The sequence below is a fragment of the Poecilia mexicana genome, unplaced genomic scaffold, assembly GCF_051168715.1.
Source record: "Poecilia mexicana isolate PSO_F unplaced genomic scaffold, ASM5116871v1 scaffold_18, whole genome shotgun sequence".
Taxonomy (NCBI): domain Eukaryota; kingdom Metazoa; phylum Chordata; class Actinopteri; order Cyprinodontiformes; family Poeciliidae; genus Poecilia; species Poecilia mexicana.
The window spans coordinates 14,812,254-14,829,013 of NW_028263387.1; the positions used below are offsets into that span (position 1 = coordinate 14,812,254).

Below are 16,760 nucleotides of genomic sequence, written 5' to 3' on the forward strand. Positions count from 1 at the left end.
GTGTTTTTGTTTTTTAAATTATACTTTACCAAAAATAACAAACCTACAGTGCAAACAGTGCAAGGAGAGAATCAGTCTTGCACATTTAGAGATGGACATTTTTCCTACTTCTCCTTGCAAATAGCATTTTATTTAGAAGTATCAGAATAAAGGGGGCTAAAAATGAAATCCCCACTTTAATAAAATATTATTTTAGTCAATGTACCATTTTCATTTCGCTTCACATTTATATGTGCTGAACAAAGTTGGAATGTTTACTACATCAATTCGAGAATGAAACAGATTTGACCAAACCAGAAGCTAAAGGAGAAGCTTTTAACTGAAAAATCTTCTTAACATGGAAAATATTAGGTGAATAATTTATGTCTTAATGATGTATTTTTAAAAATATATATTGTAAATAGGATCAGAAACATCATCAAGCAGATGTTTACTCCAAGGAAGACTTTGACACATACATTTAGTAAACATGTCTAAATAGTTTTTTTCAGTGAAAGGTTGGCACATATCTGCTTGCTATAGCTGATAATAGACATAAAACATATATATTTAAAAAAGAAAATGTTTATGTATGTAAATATTTAAGGAAACTGACTTTTTCAAATCATATTTTTGTTATACTTTTCAGTTATCTGGTATGTAATATAAAAAAAAAAAACTCACAATAAAACAATTTTATCATCTTCAATTTAAAAAAGTGAATTTTTGTATCTTACAATATTTTCAACTTGCCAAATTTGGCCTGCATAGCAAAAAGTTTGGATGCAACCGTTCACATAAGATCACCGAAAAACACCATTTGGTTGTAAATATGAAAATATGTCACAATACTCAAAGAGTATGGATAGCTTTTTTTTTCTTTTTTACAAAGCACTGTAGGTGGGCTTTGAAAACAAAACAAAAAACGATGCAACGAAGGGCAATCAAATGTCTTTTAGATCTGTAATTGGGAATATTTTTTGGAACATTGGAGCGCCATCTGTTCAGTGAAGTCCCGTATCTGCCAAGGTGCTCTGCAGCTGTTCCACGGGCACGTAACACAATTAATAAGAAACAAAAAGAGACATTTAGAAGCCCGCAGACATGCAGCGCACGGGGATCACTTTCTGACCACAACCCCCGCGCGCACATAACGAGGACGCAGGCTGAAGCCCAGGCAGGCTCAGCTCAGCACAGACACACAGAGTGCCACTGCTGTTTCTCTTTTTCCTCAGGGCCTGTCTGTTCACACACGATTAGAGTGACAGTCCTCAGACTGACTGGTTTCATTCCAGACTTCCCTCAGAAACCGAATCCTACAAATCCCACGGGTTTGGTCAGGCTGCCCAACGCAAAAAAAAAAAAAAAAAAACCTATGTGATGCTGCCTCAAGGCTGACTGGGCTCCCTGGGCTACCACACAATGCTTAAATTGACACAGACACAGATGCCACATTATCCCCTCAGCTTTAAAGTGAAGGCTAACTTGGCTGCAGGGACTAAATAAGGCAGTTTGGAACAGTGTGCACAATTTGATCCCGCCAAAGCTGTAAAGATTATCCTATTACATGTAATTTATTGTGGATTATTCATTACCGCGCTGAAGTTATTGGAAGCATAAACTTATGAACTGCTTATGCATACATTAGAGTGCGAGAGGAGGAAATGGTGAATAATTTAGCGAACCAAACAGATGTCATATTGCTACCCGAGCTCACAGGAAATCACGCGTTTGGCACATTTGGAGTTTCTCTTTATTACTTACGAGGAGGTATATGGTTACAGTTTGCTTTGTGTGCTTGGTAGCGGGAGAGGCTTGCATGAAAACGTGATCCGAAATGGCCTTCGGCAGAACATAGATGGCTATCATTTCATGACAATTTAGACTTGAATGTGGATCCGGATGGTTATTTTAGTCACGGGCCGTTTATGGCATATGATAAGACCTAAAAAAATATATGTATATACATTTCCAAGTAAATCAAATCAAGTAAATTACTCCAAGAAAAAAAGCACAAGATGTCTCTAATCTAATCCTTGCTTTTAATGTTTCTTTATGGAAGAAAAGCAGAACCGTTTCCTACATAAACATTTATACAAATATAAAACAGTCTCTCATACCTTCTTTCTTCAAAATCTGCTTCCAAAGACAGACGTTTCTGCAATCCTTTAGAGTGGTCTTGATGATTATCAAGGCTTTTTGAAGGTCTTTCGGTGTTTTTCCCCTGCTTTCATACTCATTTGGTGACCGCTAGTATTTGACCATTTTCAGATAATTATGTTGTTTGCTAAACCACTCAGCTCTGAAATATAAATAGCTCAAATATAATTAAAAAACAAAACAAAAGAAAACTAAAGGTGGGTTTCCACTGCAAGGACAATTTCCAGGAACCGGAGTAAAATTTGAGTTATTTTTGACCTCTCCCCCCCCCCCCTTTTTTTTTTTTTTTTTACATCCACCAGGGTAAAAAGACAAAAGAAAAGAAAATCTGTGCGGAAATTCAACTCGAGAAAATGTACTAGAATAGAGGTGGTACTTTTCATTTTAGCCTGAAACCTTCATTCAGTGTAGTCCATGATTAAGGTTATGGCTAGGCATCATGGGTAATTTCTCTATTGCGCCAGGGATGAGGGGTTTGCAGGGGTCTGACAACGTTGGAAGACCGGAAACTTTGATGCTTTTTTACCTTTTGGTTCAAAACCACATGTACAACTTTGAATAACTGCAATTGATGAGGAACTCGTTTCAAATCTTTTCAGTTTCTTAAACACATAACTTTCAGATACACTAGGATTCTTTTTTGTTTTTTCTTTTCCACCTACCCTCTTTGCTATTTTCAGCAGACGGGATACTGGCACGGTCAGGTATTGTGTTATAATGTGTAGAAACGGCCTCAAATAGCACCTGCATCACTGACTGTTCTCATTGCCGGTTTCTCAAAAGTCTTACTGAGATCTTCAGAGATCGAAAAAGCAACGCTATGCAGTAGTCCTAAGAATATTAAACCTGAAGGTAATTATTTACCAACCATATTAAGGTGACATTTCTTTTATCTTAACCTCTCTTCACTCTCAGAACCAAGGCTTGGTTCAAACGTGAGAGTGTGTGTGACCACTCTTCTCCCAAGGCATACACACTTGTGCTCCTTTGGGAAATTTAATGAGGATTTGCAGCTTCGATCCATATCTTGTTTTTCCCCCACCTCTTAGACCTTGCTTCATATTCCAAAGCTATTTCCATCTCCTCGATACAATCTCTGAGCGCACGGAGACAAAAATAAATGATCTACTTCACTCTAAACACCTTCGATGAACAAATATTGACAGAAAAGTACCACTCGGTTATGAAACAGCGGCATAATTCATTTCACTGTGTAGAGCATAATAACGAAGCTCGATCTCACCAAGAAAACCACTGGCGGACATCCGATCAGGGCCATCGCTGTGGAAAGTTTACGCTTGTTCCCGCCGCTGTAGGTTCCTGCTGACTTGTTGGCGTACTTGATCAGCCCCAGCTTCTGAATCCCCCACTCGGCCACCTTTCAAGAGAGGGAGAAAGACACAGCTGCCGTTATGGATTCAAAATGGCTGTTTGTAAACCCAGGAATGAACTCATGAGATCGTCGTGGATGACATTTGGTCTCGGTTATTCGGCAAACACTGAGCTCTGCGGTTTTCACGTTTGAATATGTCGACAGGCGTCACAGTGAGACGTTAATCGCAGGCTGCGGAGTGAAGTTTCGGTAAAGTAAACATTGTCAAACATTAATCATTACATGAAGTTAGGATGTAGCTTTTACAAACAAGGTAGTCTGTAAATGCTTAGGTAAATGAGGTGTTATTATTCGGTAAAAGCTCATATCTCAGAGCCAATGTTTTTTTCAAATTAAATGAAAAATGCTTTGGCAAAGGCCCAAAGGTTTATGTGGAAGCTACTGAAAAATTGGTCAAATTTCCAAATAGATATGCACAAAGTTCTTCGTCAATATATAAGTGTAACCCGCAGAGCAACTTTTACCAAACGCTTTTTGGAGCGTTTATGATATTTGAGCTAGAATGTATAATTTTGGCTGTCGACAAAAGGTACCACAAAACAATTCATTCAAAATTGCTCAATCAATTTTTATTTCTAGAACTAAGAAAGTTTCTGTTTTGCATAATTCCAATCTTTAAATAAATGTTCATGAGTATAAAACTAAGCACATCTACGCCCAGGATAAGTAAATATAAACATCAGACAGTATTATATTGCCAACCATCATCTTATATAGAGCATAGATGCTTGCTGATGATGTTTGACCAGTGGCTGCTGCTCACTTCCCACTTCCGCTTGTGTAGGAGGAATAAGGACATAATAATCTAAAAATGAATGATATACTGCAGTATTTTATCTGAAAGTTGTAATTATCCCAAAACTCTAAATGTGTGAGGGTTTTGTTTTGGACAAGTAAAATATGAGAAGGAATTAGAAGGAATTTGTTTGGCTGAATTTTTTTTTTCTCCTTCAAATAACATCACAATGGATTGGTGCAACATTCGGAGTACTGCTTGCAGGACGGGGTCCCTTTGCACTGCAGCTAAGACATCAAAGTCCTGGCTCTGAGTCTGTGGTCACTGCTGGCCTCCTTCCTCTTTTGATTTTTTTTTTTTTTCTCCTGCAGGCAGTTGGTGTGAGAGAAGAGCAGCCAGGCTGCCTAAGGCATGCCACACCACTGGGCACTGTGAATAATGTAGAGCCATAACCCACAGCTGCTGCTTTTGTTCCACAGGCCATATTTCATTATGCATGGCTTCTTGCATCCAGGTTATCTGTAGCTTCTGCATGTTTGTTTCTAAACATGTATTCTTGCTGACATGCAGCGGAGAACACACCCTAAGCCACCTGGTAAAAAGAAAGCATTTTACTGCGTCTGCATTAGCTTTGCAGCCCAACGTCGCCTCAATCCATTGGAAGGTGGAAAATAAAACGTCAATTACCATGGCAACCTCGTCTTCTGGTACCCCTCTTAGCCGAGCATAAAACTCCAGATGCTCTCGTCCAGTCAAAAGGTCATCAATGGCGTCGAACTGGGGACAGTAGCCCATGTTCTGGTGAACATGTCTCATTTCTGTCCGTATGCTGGAAAAAAACCCAAAAAAACAAAACAAAGTGTTTTTAGTACGATTGCCAATAGTTTTTTGAAATAACTTAATTATAGAATGGTATGACAAAACCTTTGGAGAAGGAGAAGAGTTCAAGAGCTGGAAAAGCAAACATTTCTGAGAGACTTGTCAAATATTCACAATGACTTGATAAGAAACACAAGAAAACAGAGATAGCCCAGTAAAAGCCACAGAATGAAATGTTTCATACTCTGCACGTACCTACAACTAAATGTCACTATGTCTGAAACAAATTGGGTAAAAAAAAAAAAAAACAACCTCCACACACAAGCTGCCTTTATCACTCCGAGGCATAAAGCGGTGAAGTGGATTTTCTTTCATCTCTACCAAGCTGCTTTGTTTCTTAAAGATAACATTGGGAGATTTTTTTTTTAATGGGTATTTTTCAAAAGGAATGGTCAAATGGATAAATCCCATAAAGAATTGAATAAAACGTAAAGCTTCAGGGATCTAATTCTGTGTTTTGGTCTTGTTGTGATAAAGGTTTGTGGTAAGTGTAAGTAATGGTCTGCATCTGGTTCTAACACAAAGTGGTTAAGTATTTCTCAACATCAGCTTCATGAAATGACTCTACACCAAAAAGCTGAGTTGGAATAAAAACATTTCTTCTTGTGATTTTTTTGCTGAGGAGTGTTTGCCAGTCTTCTGCCTGATAGAATTTGATGGATGTCGTTTAAAGCCTAACTTTGCTTAATGAATCCCTGCAGACGAATCAATTTTGCAGCATGGATCGGAAATCAGTGTTGCCTTATAACCAGATGGGAATAGAAGGCATGGAGAGGTATTTAGATAGCTACATACAGCATTTTCCACATTTGTTAAAACTTCTGGTCAACGTCTATCGGAGACCTTTCAATTATTTTAGCTTCCATTAAGAAGCTAAGCTAAGAAGCATGCCCAAAAAGAGACATTAAGCAATGAATTTTCTCAGCAAAAATCACTATTTATTCATGGTTAACAGTCAATTTGATTTTCTAAAAACGTTTAATCAGTGACACATCTAAGCTAATCTACTGTGCCTCAATCAACATAAAGGTCATTTTATGTTCCTTCAAGTTTTTCTTTTTGTACCCCAATGTACACACAAATCCCCACAATCACAGCACAAAGTTTTTCACTTCACATTCATGAAGAATAAAAGCATACTTCAGCTGCCAAAGAGCCCATTAGATGATGCAAATTTAGCAACGCCTCAGGCGCCCATCTGCAGGTGAGCTGTGTTTTAAATGTGTCAAATTACATTTGCTGGCCATAATTAAGCAACAAACCTCCTAACAGGACGTTTCATAGGTACTTAAATGTCACAGTGAAAATCCAGTTATGTAGTTAAAAGAATTTTCCATAGAGGTGGGAAATGTTTCAGCCAAAGGTAAGAAAAAGCAGTGAAAGTCCTACTGGACCATCAGTGTACAACTTTGTTTCTGTGGTCCGCAGCACCAACATGACCATTTGTTCATTGAGTGGTTTCTGCACCTCTGCCATTAGGTACAGCCGTATTATGTAGAAGGAAACACAATTGGTATTTTCCTCAACTCATCAGGAATCATGCAATCATATTCCAAAATGTTTTTTATTATTTCGATCACTGTAGCACCAAAAATACAGGTTTCGCATAAAACATTTCCCTCCTCCTGATAGCCCTACTTCATGAGTAACCCAGGACCATGTGCAAGGGGCTTGAGCTTTGTATTCTATTTATTTGGCCTGGAGATAATAGATCGTTTGTAGCAGCTGCTTGATGGGATTGGGGGTTATAGCGTTGTAGCCTTCGCATGAAGCCATAGTTGCTAGTTCTGCTTTATATTATCCAATGATAAGGTCGTAGGCAGCAGTGCGTGTTAGTCACAGATAACCTACAAGCGAGTCTACTGTATGGTATAACAAAAGTATAAGTCTATCATCATATCATCATTCCTTTTGACCTGTACCTGCTTCAGTTTTTTTTTGTTGCATGTGTCTACAAAATCAACCACAAAAATGGTTGTACATGTAATATGAAAAAATAAAACACCTTGACAGCAGCGAAACAAGAACCCAGAACGCTTTTGCGAGAAAGGAGGCTTTTGCCGTCTCTTATTTTTAGGAACAAACAAGCGATGTTTAAAATCGGTCAGGAAAACGATTTTAAACATTACTCAGGACATTGAATTTAGACAAAAGGAACACATAATCCATATAAAAAGACACAATTCCTCCACAAAAGACTGAAAATATACATGCACTCTAATTTTCTTTGCAACAAGTTTATTTGTGCAAAACTAAAAAGTAAGTTTAACTGGTATTTTTTAAAAATATTCCTTTACTTAATTCTTCATCCATTATGTACATCTGCGTTTTTAGAAATGTACAAATAACATTTGGTTCTTTTGATTATTTCAAGGACCGTGTGACTAAGTACTCCATTTTTCTTTTGCCTAGAAAGTACTCCTGTGTTTGGATTTATTTCTTCCATGGACAAAGTTTACACCCTAGCAATTGAGAGATCGCACAAAAAGTCAATGACGTAAACATCCAACACAACCACAAATGAAGTAATGATTCACTAATTTTCTAATTTCCTCTTGGTCTATTAGAACAAAAGATAGCAAATGAGCCGACACCCACATGGTTTCCTTTTTTTTTTTAATACTAACCAGGCGCCACGCAGAAAAGGAAGTCAATGCAGGTAGGGACAGATATTCTTGAAATTACAGAGAAGAGAGAGTACTGCTGCGAGAGCAGAAGCATCCATTTAGGAAACCTTTCCTCCTCTGCTGATCGTTCTTCTTGCCGGGGCGCAGAAAGCGAGCATAATGAGATGAAAACATAAGAGTGGGTGTTGCCTGCTCACATCTGTTTTCCCTCTTTTCAGCTGATTCCCCTAAAGGTCCCAGAGATTTTTCTTTGATCACTATCACCCACATTAATCAACATTACCGGAGCCGTGTAAGGCCCCTGCTGCATACGACTTTGCTCCCGCGTCGAACACAAAGTCAATTATCAGATATATGAGCGAACATCTAGAGCAACCGGCGCTCCGCTGCGTGCGCACTCCCCTCAGCCGGGCGTGGAGATGCTTGCCGAAGGAGGTGAAGGAACAGAGCTTGTTTGTTCCTAAAAAATACGAGACGGAAAAGCCTACTTTCTCGTAAAGGCGTTCTGGGTTCCTGTTTCGCTGTTGTCAAGGTGTTTTATTTTTTCATATTACATGTACAACCATTCTTTGTGGTTGATTTTGTAGACACATGCAACAATAAAAAACTGAAGCAGGTACAGGTCAAAAGGAATGATATATTTGCAAGAAAGATCACAGTGTTCCGAATATGTTGGTGAGGAGACAAAGCAGAAACATATATTTCAAATTCCCACACATTCCCGTAACTCGGGCTTCCAGAGATTTTTGTCCTGCCTCGCTGTGTACGAATACAAACGTTCATAGAAAACTTATAACACAACACTGGCAGGGTTTAAAATGGGATTTCGAAGAAAAATACGCTGGTAGAGAGAATAAAGAAAGAGAAAGCAGGGGGAAACAAAGAACAGAAGAAGGAAGGAAGGGGAGATAGGTGAGATGGAAGGGATGATGAAAGGAAAAAAAAAACCTGAAAAATGAAATAGCAAACACAGGAGACATGGAGAAAAGAAATAACCAAAGTGTGGAAGTAAAGCTTGAAGCAACTGAAAGGCAAACTGAAAGAAGGCTAGAAGAAACATAGGAAAAATGGAAAGGCAGGAAGGAAGGAAAGAAGAGGAAAGACAGATGGATGGATGGATGGATGAAACGGACACTACAGTCTGGAGATACAATCACTGCCTACTACTCTGCAAGAAAATAAATTAAAATCAAATCACATACTGTCCCTGACATTTCCAGGAACCCTCACAACAGAACCCACTGAAGGTACAAAAAGCAAAAATATAAAAGTTGGAGACTGGCATGCAAAAAAAAAAAGAGATGTTGAGACAGGGGAAGAAGAAGAAGAAGAAGAAGAAAAAAAAATAGAGCTCTGTCCCCACCTGAGCAGCTATCTTGGGTGGCTAATTGAGATAAGTTACTCTGTGCACTCGTGGGACACAGGGCCTCACCTGTATCCGTTTAGAAAGGCCTCTCCGCTGGAGACTGGGATGTCTCCCGTCAGCATCTTGAATGTCGTGGTTTTCCCAGCGCCGTTGATCCCCAGCAGGCCGAAACACTGGAGCAGAGGGGTCGTCCGTTAGGAAAACAGCGCGAGTCTCATCGGAGGACTGACAGGGCAACATTCTCGATTGCACTCGTAACACTGTGATCATTAGCAAATACAATGAGGCGAATGTGCGGAGAAATGCGAACGTCTTTCCGAGGCAGATAATTGAAGCTGGACGTTGCGGTGTCTGCGAGAGCGGGTTCGGTGGGTTACAGAATAACAAATTGACTTATTGTGTGCACAAACAAAACAGGCAGTAAATCAACAAACACCGTGAGAGTCTGGCTATTCCCCGAGTCTCTACGTGCCTCTTCACACTGCAACAAACAAACGGCCTCCTCGATCTTTATTTTTTTTCTCTCCCGACGCTACTGATTCTACGGCTTCGCCATGAAAAGAAGTTGTTCCTGCCGACCCCTCTATTTGTGGTCATGTGGCCCCCCTCCCTCCCCCCCTCCTCGGTCTTAGGTATTCAGGCTTTGGCATAAATATTTGATTCCTGTCTTCCATTGATCCCTGCTTGTTTGTGACCCGCGCCCCAATGAAGGCGTCGAGCGGGGCTAAGCTCGATGTAAATAATGCATGGAAGTGTGGCGTGTGATCAGCAGAGCCCCACGAATCCCAATATTCCTCTGGCATTTACACTGGGCTCCGAGTAAACACCGGCAGCGACGATGGGCACCAGCGGGGAAGCCCTCTGAGCCCCGATGACTGTCAGCTTTTCACACTGTGTTTAGATGTGTGTGCAGAGCAGCTTTTTAAGCCGTGTGTAACGTATTGCATGCTATGAAATGATTGCATTTAACCACATTTGTTATCCAGTTGTAATTTACAAGGTTGCGATATTAAATTCGGTCCACACGCCTTCGCTGCTTGGTACCGTGTAGTCTGTGTGTGTTTATTTTTGAACACTTATACTAAACAGTACTATAATGCCATAAGTGATGGAGATGGATTGCTTTGCTGCCTTCATTAAGCTGAGTTCAGAGAACATTTTGTGTGGACTCGGTTGGAGGAAAGAATGAGACAAAATCTACTGATTTAAAAAAAAACGGAAGCTGTTGTCAGACATTTACAATTACTCAACCAATATCACATTGATTTTGGCCTTTATACCGTTTATATCACCTGTATCAAGCCACACCGTCCAGTGTGGCTTGATTATACAATCGCAATGTTTTGTTTAAAAGAAAGAAATTAGTAAAAATATGTAGTTGACATTGTACATACGTAGTCATGTTGTTTAATTTTTAAATTTTTAAACACGACCAATATGTTTAAAAACCTCTGAGTTAATGGAGTAGAGTTATAGAAATCTCACGCGCCGCACCGAGGCTCCTTCCTACAGGCTCTGATTGCCAGCATAGCACCGAACAAACTCACTCTGTTCACCCATTTATGATTTTGTACTGCACTAGCTCCTAACCTGGAATGGGTTTAAAAAGTTGTTTGTTTTTTTGTTTGATTTTCTGCATGTAAGTTGCTTGTGATGATACCAAGCAGATGTTTCTGTGCAGTGATATCAGGGACCATTTTTTTTCCAATTAAAGTGATCGGAAGTCACCCGGACTCTCTGAATGAGGGTTTTTTCCTGATCTCACAAACGCTCCCCTGAGCGGGAGGAGAATCCCGCAGTGGTTCAGCTGCAGACGCGCTGCAAAGCCTCCACGAGTCGTCAACGCGCTGTCAGCTCGTGGATAGCAAGATGCATTGACTTCAGGTGTTTCAGTGTCTCGGTCAGAGATGTGGGACTTTTTTTGATTGATCGATTTAGTTACATCCGTGATGTTCTCCATGTGTAAAGTTGAAAATGTCCACATGTCTGCACCAAGTGGTCAGGTGTGTGTAATCTGTCAAAATGACGGATGACTGTCACCGTAAAAAAAAAAAAGAAAAGAAAAACACAACAAAAAAAACCCATAAAAGATGGAAAATATTCGGTTAATGTGAATCCTGCTGTAAATGTGTTTTCATCAGCTTTAAAATATAAGATGCTCTTGCGAAAGTGGACCTATATAAAGATTCTGAACATTTATATTCAAGTACATACGCGTGATACTTATAAACTAGTTAGAAGTGGTAGTGAAAAAATTCATGGTGAAGCTAATAAAAGATAAAAAGCTCAGAATTAAAATGAATTCACAAGTTGAGACTATTTTATCCAGAGCCAGCTGGTTATCCAGCTCATTTAAACCCTGTGAACTTTTTTGACACGGTGTCTAAATAGAACCGGAGTCAAGAATCATTAAGACCTGGAATCGAAATGAGGAACTAGAATCGTTGTAATTCAAACAAATCCCAACCCCAGTGAGTTTTAAACTGCCTTATTGCTGAAAAGTGCTACGCAAATAAATTTGGTTGATTGAAAACATAAAACAGTTTAAAAGCAATACTCCCAAATACTGAGGTCATGTAAACTCCCAATTTTCAAGACAATAATAAATAAACAAATACATCTCAGACATAGTCTGTCTTTTATTATTGAGGTAATTCTAACTAATCTACAACAAGGTAAGTTTGGTCTGATTTAGATGCAGGGAGTGAGAAAAAAAAATTGTCCACTTTTTTCTGTGTATGTAAACTTCTAGTTTTCACTGTGGCAAAAAAAAAAAAGTCTTCCTGGTTGACAAATATCACACAAACTTTACAGTTGAGAAGTTGCTTGTGTAATTCGGCAGCATCTGGCTCACCTCTGCAGCAGGCACGCCCACGCATAGCTGGTCCACAGCAGGGGTTTTCTTCCTAGGGTATACCTGCAGCGAACAGACAATACAATGAATCAACCAACCAGCCAGAGAAAAGGCGGGAGGCGGCGGACGGTGGGGAGCAGACTGCGAGGGAGACAGAACAGTGGATGGCATGAGAGAGTACAGCGCGATAGACCATAGCAGCAGCAAGAAAAAAAAAAAAAAAGGCGGGGGGGAGAAGAAGAGGGTGGCAGAAAAAAGGAAAGAGAGATTGTGAAAGTCAAGGAAACATATTTTAAATACAATGGATCACTTGGAAAACTATGAAGAAGCCAGACGGGGGGAAAGGCTTTCCAAATATATTTGAAAAACACGTGCAGAACGGAAAAGTAGAATTTTTCTCTTTTTTTTTCTCCTTTTAAATTAGTGTTTGCGGTGACGGAGCCTGTGAAGGTAATCTGCCTCGACTTTGAGGAGCACTTTATCAGCCTCAATAACCTTCAACGCTCACAAGCTGGAAGTATTTTATTAATGGGTACTTTCTTCAAACACATCTAGTGTTCTCAGCGCGACAGACTGGAAACCAAACTGAGCAAAATAAACAAAACAACATACCCTAAAAAACAGAGATGTTCTAACCGGCTTGTATGAAAACGAATAAAGGAAGTGATTTAAAAAGCTTTTTTTATTTTTATTTTTTTAAAGTTGGCAGCACAAGTTTACGTGCAAATTTTCAAATAAATTCCTAGATTTCATATTGAACTATGTTGCATTTCACCCTTTGGGATTAGAACTCACTAAAATCACGTGGTAGCAAGTAAAGATCTTGAAGTGGCCTAGTCAAAACCCCGGACTTGAGTCAAATTTAAATGACAAACCTCTTAAAAAAAAAAAAAAAAGAGGTCAGTCATGCTGGAAATCCTCCAATGTGACTGAATTACAACAATTCTGTAGAAAAGACTGGGCCAAAATGCCTCCAGAGTGTAAATTATGGACTACTCAGACATTGAAACACCACCATGGATCTGCATCATAGTTATCAGGATGCTTCTCTTTTAAAGTCAATTAGGGCAGGGCATGTGAAGTGCTCCTTTTTTTTTGGTTAGGACGCTCAAAGAATCTGAAGCAGGATCCCTAAGTTGCCAAAGGCACATTGTCGTCACAGGCATGAGTGAAAATTAATGAGTCATCTCACACAAAGTACAGCTTTGTTAAACCTGTCTAATTATGGATCCGTCGCTTCTCTCTCATTTAACTTTAAAACATTTTGAACGCAGCCATTTCATTCCGACTCTTTGTAGTCCGAATGAAAGATGGCTGGGATTTTTCAGGTCAATCTGAAAGACTTCACACAAAAACATCCACGGCTCGAGACCAGCCTCATTAAGCTGCTCCATATCAATGTGCCTAATCAGACTATATCTACCTAAAAAAACAACAACAACAACAACAAAAAAACAGTATGGGCAATGGATTGCAGTAACACTGACTTGGAATTAGAATTGCTGAATTGTATTCAACATAATAATATAATTAGTGCATGACACAGTGTTCTTTTCCAAGAAAATTCTTCTATGTTCAATCCAAAGTTTTGTTTTGCTGCAGGTGGTTAGATGAGAAAGTCTTGCTGATAATGATATAACATGAAAAAGAATTGAAATCTACAACAAAGACTGTGTCCTTCAGAGCTATGAAGAATGATTGCTTTGTGTACCAGCTCTTTTTTTTCTTTTTTTTCTTTTTCATTTAAGGTGGAGCGATGGAATGTCAACCAAAAGTCCATAAGAAAACTCAGTTAGCATTTGGTAAATTAACAAGGAGAGTTTGGAAACTCAAACACAGCAAATGTGACTTTTACACCAAAAAGCAAACAAAAGATGTGCATAGGTGTGCACATAGTTGAATTACTTCTATTTTGAAGCACCTTTATATTTAAATCCAGTATTTAGACATCTTTGTTAGGAGCTGCTAACGTGTCACGTCTTGGCTTGACAATATTTTTGAGAGCGAAACTCTTGTCAACAAGTCTCCTAGGGTTTCTCTTTCAAATGTTGTATTTTCTTTAAAAGAAGATTTCTTTCTTCAAAACAAATAATGACTTCATTTAGTCATTTAGATGGATGAACATACAGGCAGATGGTTGGAAGTAAAAATTCAATACTCGTCTTTTATTTTTCTTATCTTATACAGAGACAATTCTTTAAAAAGTACAGTCATTTCCAGACAATGTTTTTATTTTTAAGTGAAAAATGTAAAAAATAAATAAAATAAATAATAATAATAAATCCAGCTGGATAGCAAATACCTACTTCTCCATCTCTGCAAACACCCAGGAGAAAGAGAGGTAACATTTTAGTGATCATTCAATAAAGATCTCGTTGCCAGCTCGTGTCTGATTTGTGCCACTAAAAGTCCAAGGGCAAACATTATCGCATTAGCTGAGCTGAAGCACGCCAAGGTGCCACTCATCTTCTAAACTCAAACATCTGTCACAGGTCTCCCGAAAACTTCCCCGTCAACTTAATGAGCGTCTGGAACGCTCAATTGACAGCGGCATCCCAATAACAGGCTCTCAGACCGACACGCTTCCATTAGAGTCTTAACCGGTGACAGTCGAGGTGCTAATGCTAAGTGGAAGCTAGCAGATGGGGGGGAAAAAACTCTGATGTTTGGAGGAGCAGGAAATAGGAGACGGAAGGAAGGAGGGTGAATCGGGAATCCGACACATGACTGATGTGCTGTCGATCGCTTCAGAGGCATGCTTGGATTTATGACGGGGTGTAGCCTGTGGTGTGTGGCCACCGAAGCCGTGCGCTCATTGATCAATTTGTTATCTAACCACCCCTTACCCCACACCTCTCAAATGGATGGGCCACAGCTGTTGTGGGAGTCAATGAGGGCACTGCATGAAGAATCCTGATGCCTTCTGCCAACGAACTGCTGTTTTTCCACAGCGACGGAAAATGTGTCATTTCAGACGCAGACTGTCACTGGAGAAGGTGTACGAGCGCTGCCTACGCCTCATCAGAAACCGAAGTTTTGTGAAGTCATCCGTTGTACCGATGAGGCGTTATTCTCCAAAAAGTTACATAAATCCTGTCTGAAGAGGAACAACTATACAAGCTTCTCATTTTTTTTTTTCACCTTGAGAGATGATTTGTAATACATTTCCTCTCCAACTGTTTCAGCCAGCACTTGTTCAGTAATTATCCCTGAGAGCGCGGCGCCAACTGTGCGAGCGAGCAATACGCGAAAGATTAAGTACGGTGAGACCGAGGAGACCAAGGGAGCAGAGAAGTGAAGGAAAGGTGGTAAGGAGGGAAAGGCTCAGATCAGCCAACTGTCGGCGTCAGCAGTGCGACTGAGGCTGCCGTGGTGACACTTCCTGCTGCCACGCGGCCCGCGGGGAGGGAACATCTGCCAGTGGAGCAAACATTAATCCTGCCGCCTCAGAGACGCACAAGCACTGTGATGAACTAAAGGCCAGAGAACCAACACCGAAACAAAACCAGTCTTATGTCAACCTCTCTGTCATCCTTGGACTTTGACTGCTTTTTTCTTCATTGACAGTCTAGTTTTCTGACATTCTTTTAAGTAATAATTCTTACATAGGAATCATATTGCCATAATAAAGAGTTGAAAAACTAAAAAAGCTGTGCTGACTCAAGACAACCTTTAAACAGTCATTGGTACGTCAAAACCACAACCTCACTGCTTCACTATACATGGGTCTGCTTCTATTGTTATTGAAGAAGTGGACACTAGAGTCTGTAAGATCCATGTGAAGAGAGGAAGCAGGAAGTGTCTCAAACAAATGGATGGTTATCATCTATGTATTCAGATTTAATAAGACAGTTTCACTGACATAAAATAGTGTTCCAGCTCCAACAATATATATTCCAAACCGTTGTTAGCTAAAAACATGATTACTAAACCAGATGATCAACTGGAGGGATGGAGCATCTCTTAGATTCTGCCAGTCCTTGTTGAATTTCTTCAAGAAACTATGACCTACAGTATCAAACTCAGTCTCGTATTTTCATTTCTTTTGGATAAATGACCAGTTTTTGTAATGCTACTGCAGGCTTATATTTACTTCAACTATTTGGTGACTGCTTTCTTTGTCAATGATGTATTTATAAATCGGGAGATGTTTTGGTGTCCTACTCCTGAGCTACACATTTGAAGAATGAATTGCTTTTGAATAACTGCAACCTCTACCAAGGCTTTACCTATAGGACGCCAATTAATCTCTGGGGATTTCAACGCGGAAAGCTGAACTTTATGTCACGTTCATCAGGTTAACTCATTGGTGAGAGGTGTGTGTAACTGAGAAGACTAGATGCTGAAACTAACCTTAAAAAACACTTCAACAAGGTATTGGGTTAAGGGAACAGCCATTGCAAATGTGTTTTTTCCCCACTTCTAATAAATGTGTTTGCTTTTTTTTTTTCCTTGAACTGTACATAATATATGAGACATGTTAAGAAAAGTCAGCCACATACTGTATAGCACCATCCATGATTATCAACACAACTAAGAGTTTTCACCCAGACTGTGCTTACGGAGATGCGGTGACCTGAAGATGTCACTCCTTGCCAGTGAGGGGAAGTTTATCTCCGTTCTGAGAGCTGGCTCATTTAAAACAGCTCGAAATTTTAGCTATTGGCAAATTATTGGCAACATATGCTATTGGCATGCTGGCAAATACGAATGTTTTGCATTCCGTCTTTAATATGAAGGTCTTATGCTTACCTGATCTAATTTTA

At 39.6% G+C, this 16,760-nt stretch overlaps 1 protein-coding gene across 1 annotated transcript in view; it reads right to left on the minus strand.

Annotated features, from left to right (window-relative positions):
* Positions 1-16,760, minus strand: part of LOC106930199 (phospholipid-transporting ATPase ABCA1) — a 192,148-nt gene that overhangs the window by 25,474 nt on the left and 149,914 nt on the right. Inside the window, exons 42-45 of the mRNA XM_088016037.1 lie at positions 11,995-12,057; positions 9,207-9,313; positions 4,956-5,097; positions 3,383-3,517 (exon numbers count right to left, since the gene is read on the minus strand). Of these exons, the coding sequence (XP_087872163.1) occupies positions 3,383-3,517; positions 4,956-5,097; positions 9,207-9,313; positions 11,995-12,057 (447 nt within the window). The remainder of the gene's footprint in view (positions 1-3,382; positions 3,518-4,955; positions 5,098-9,206; positions 9,314-11,994; positions 12,058-16,760) is intronic.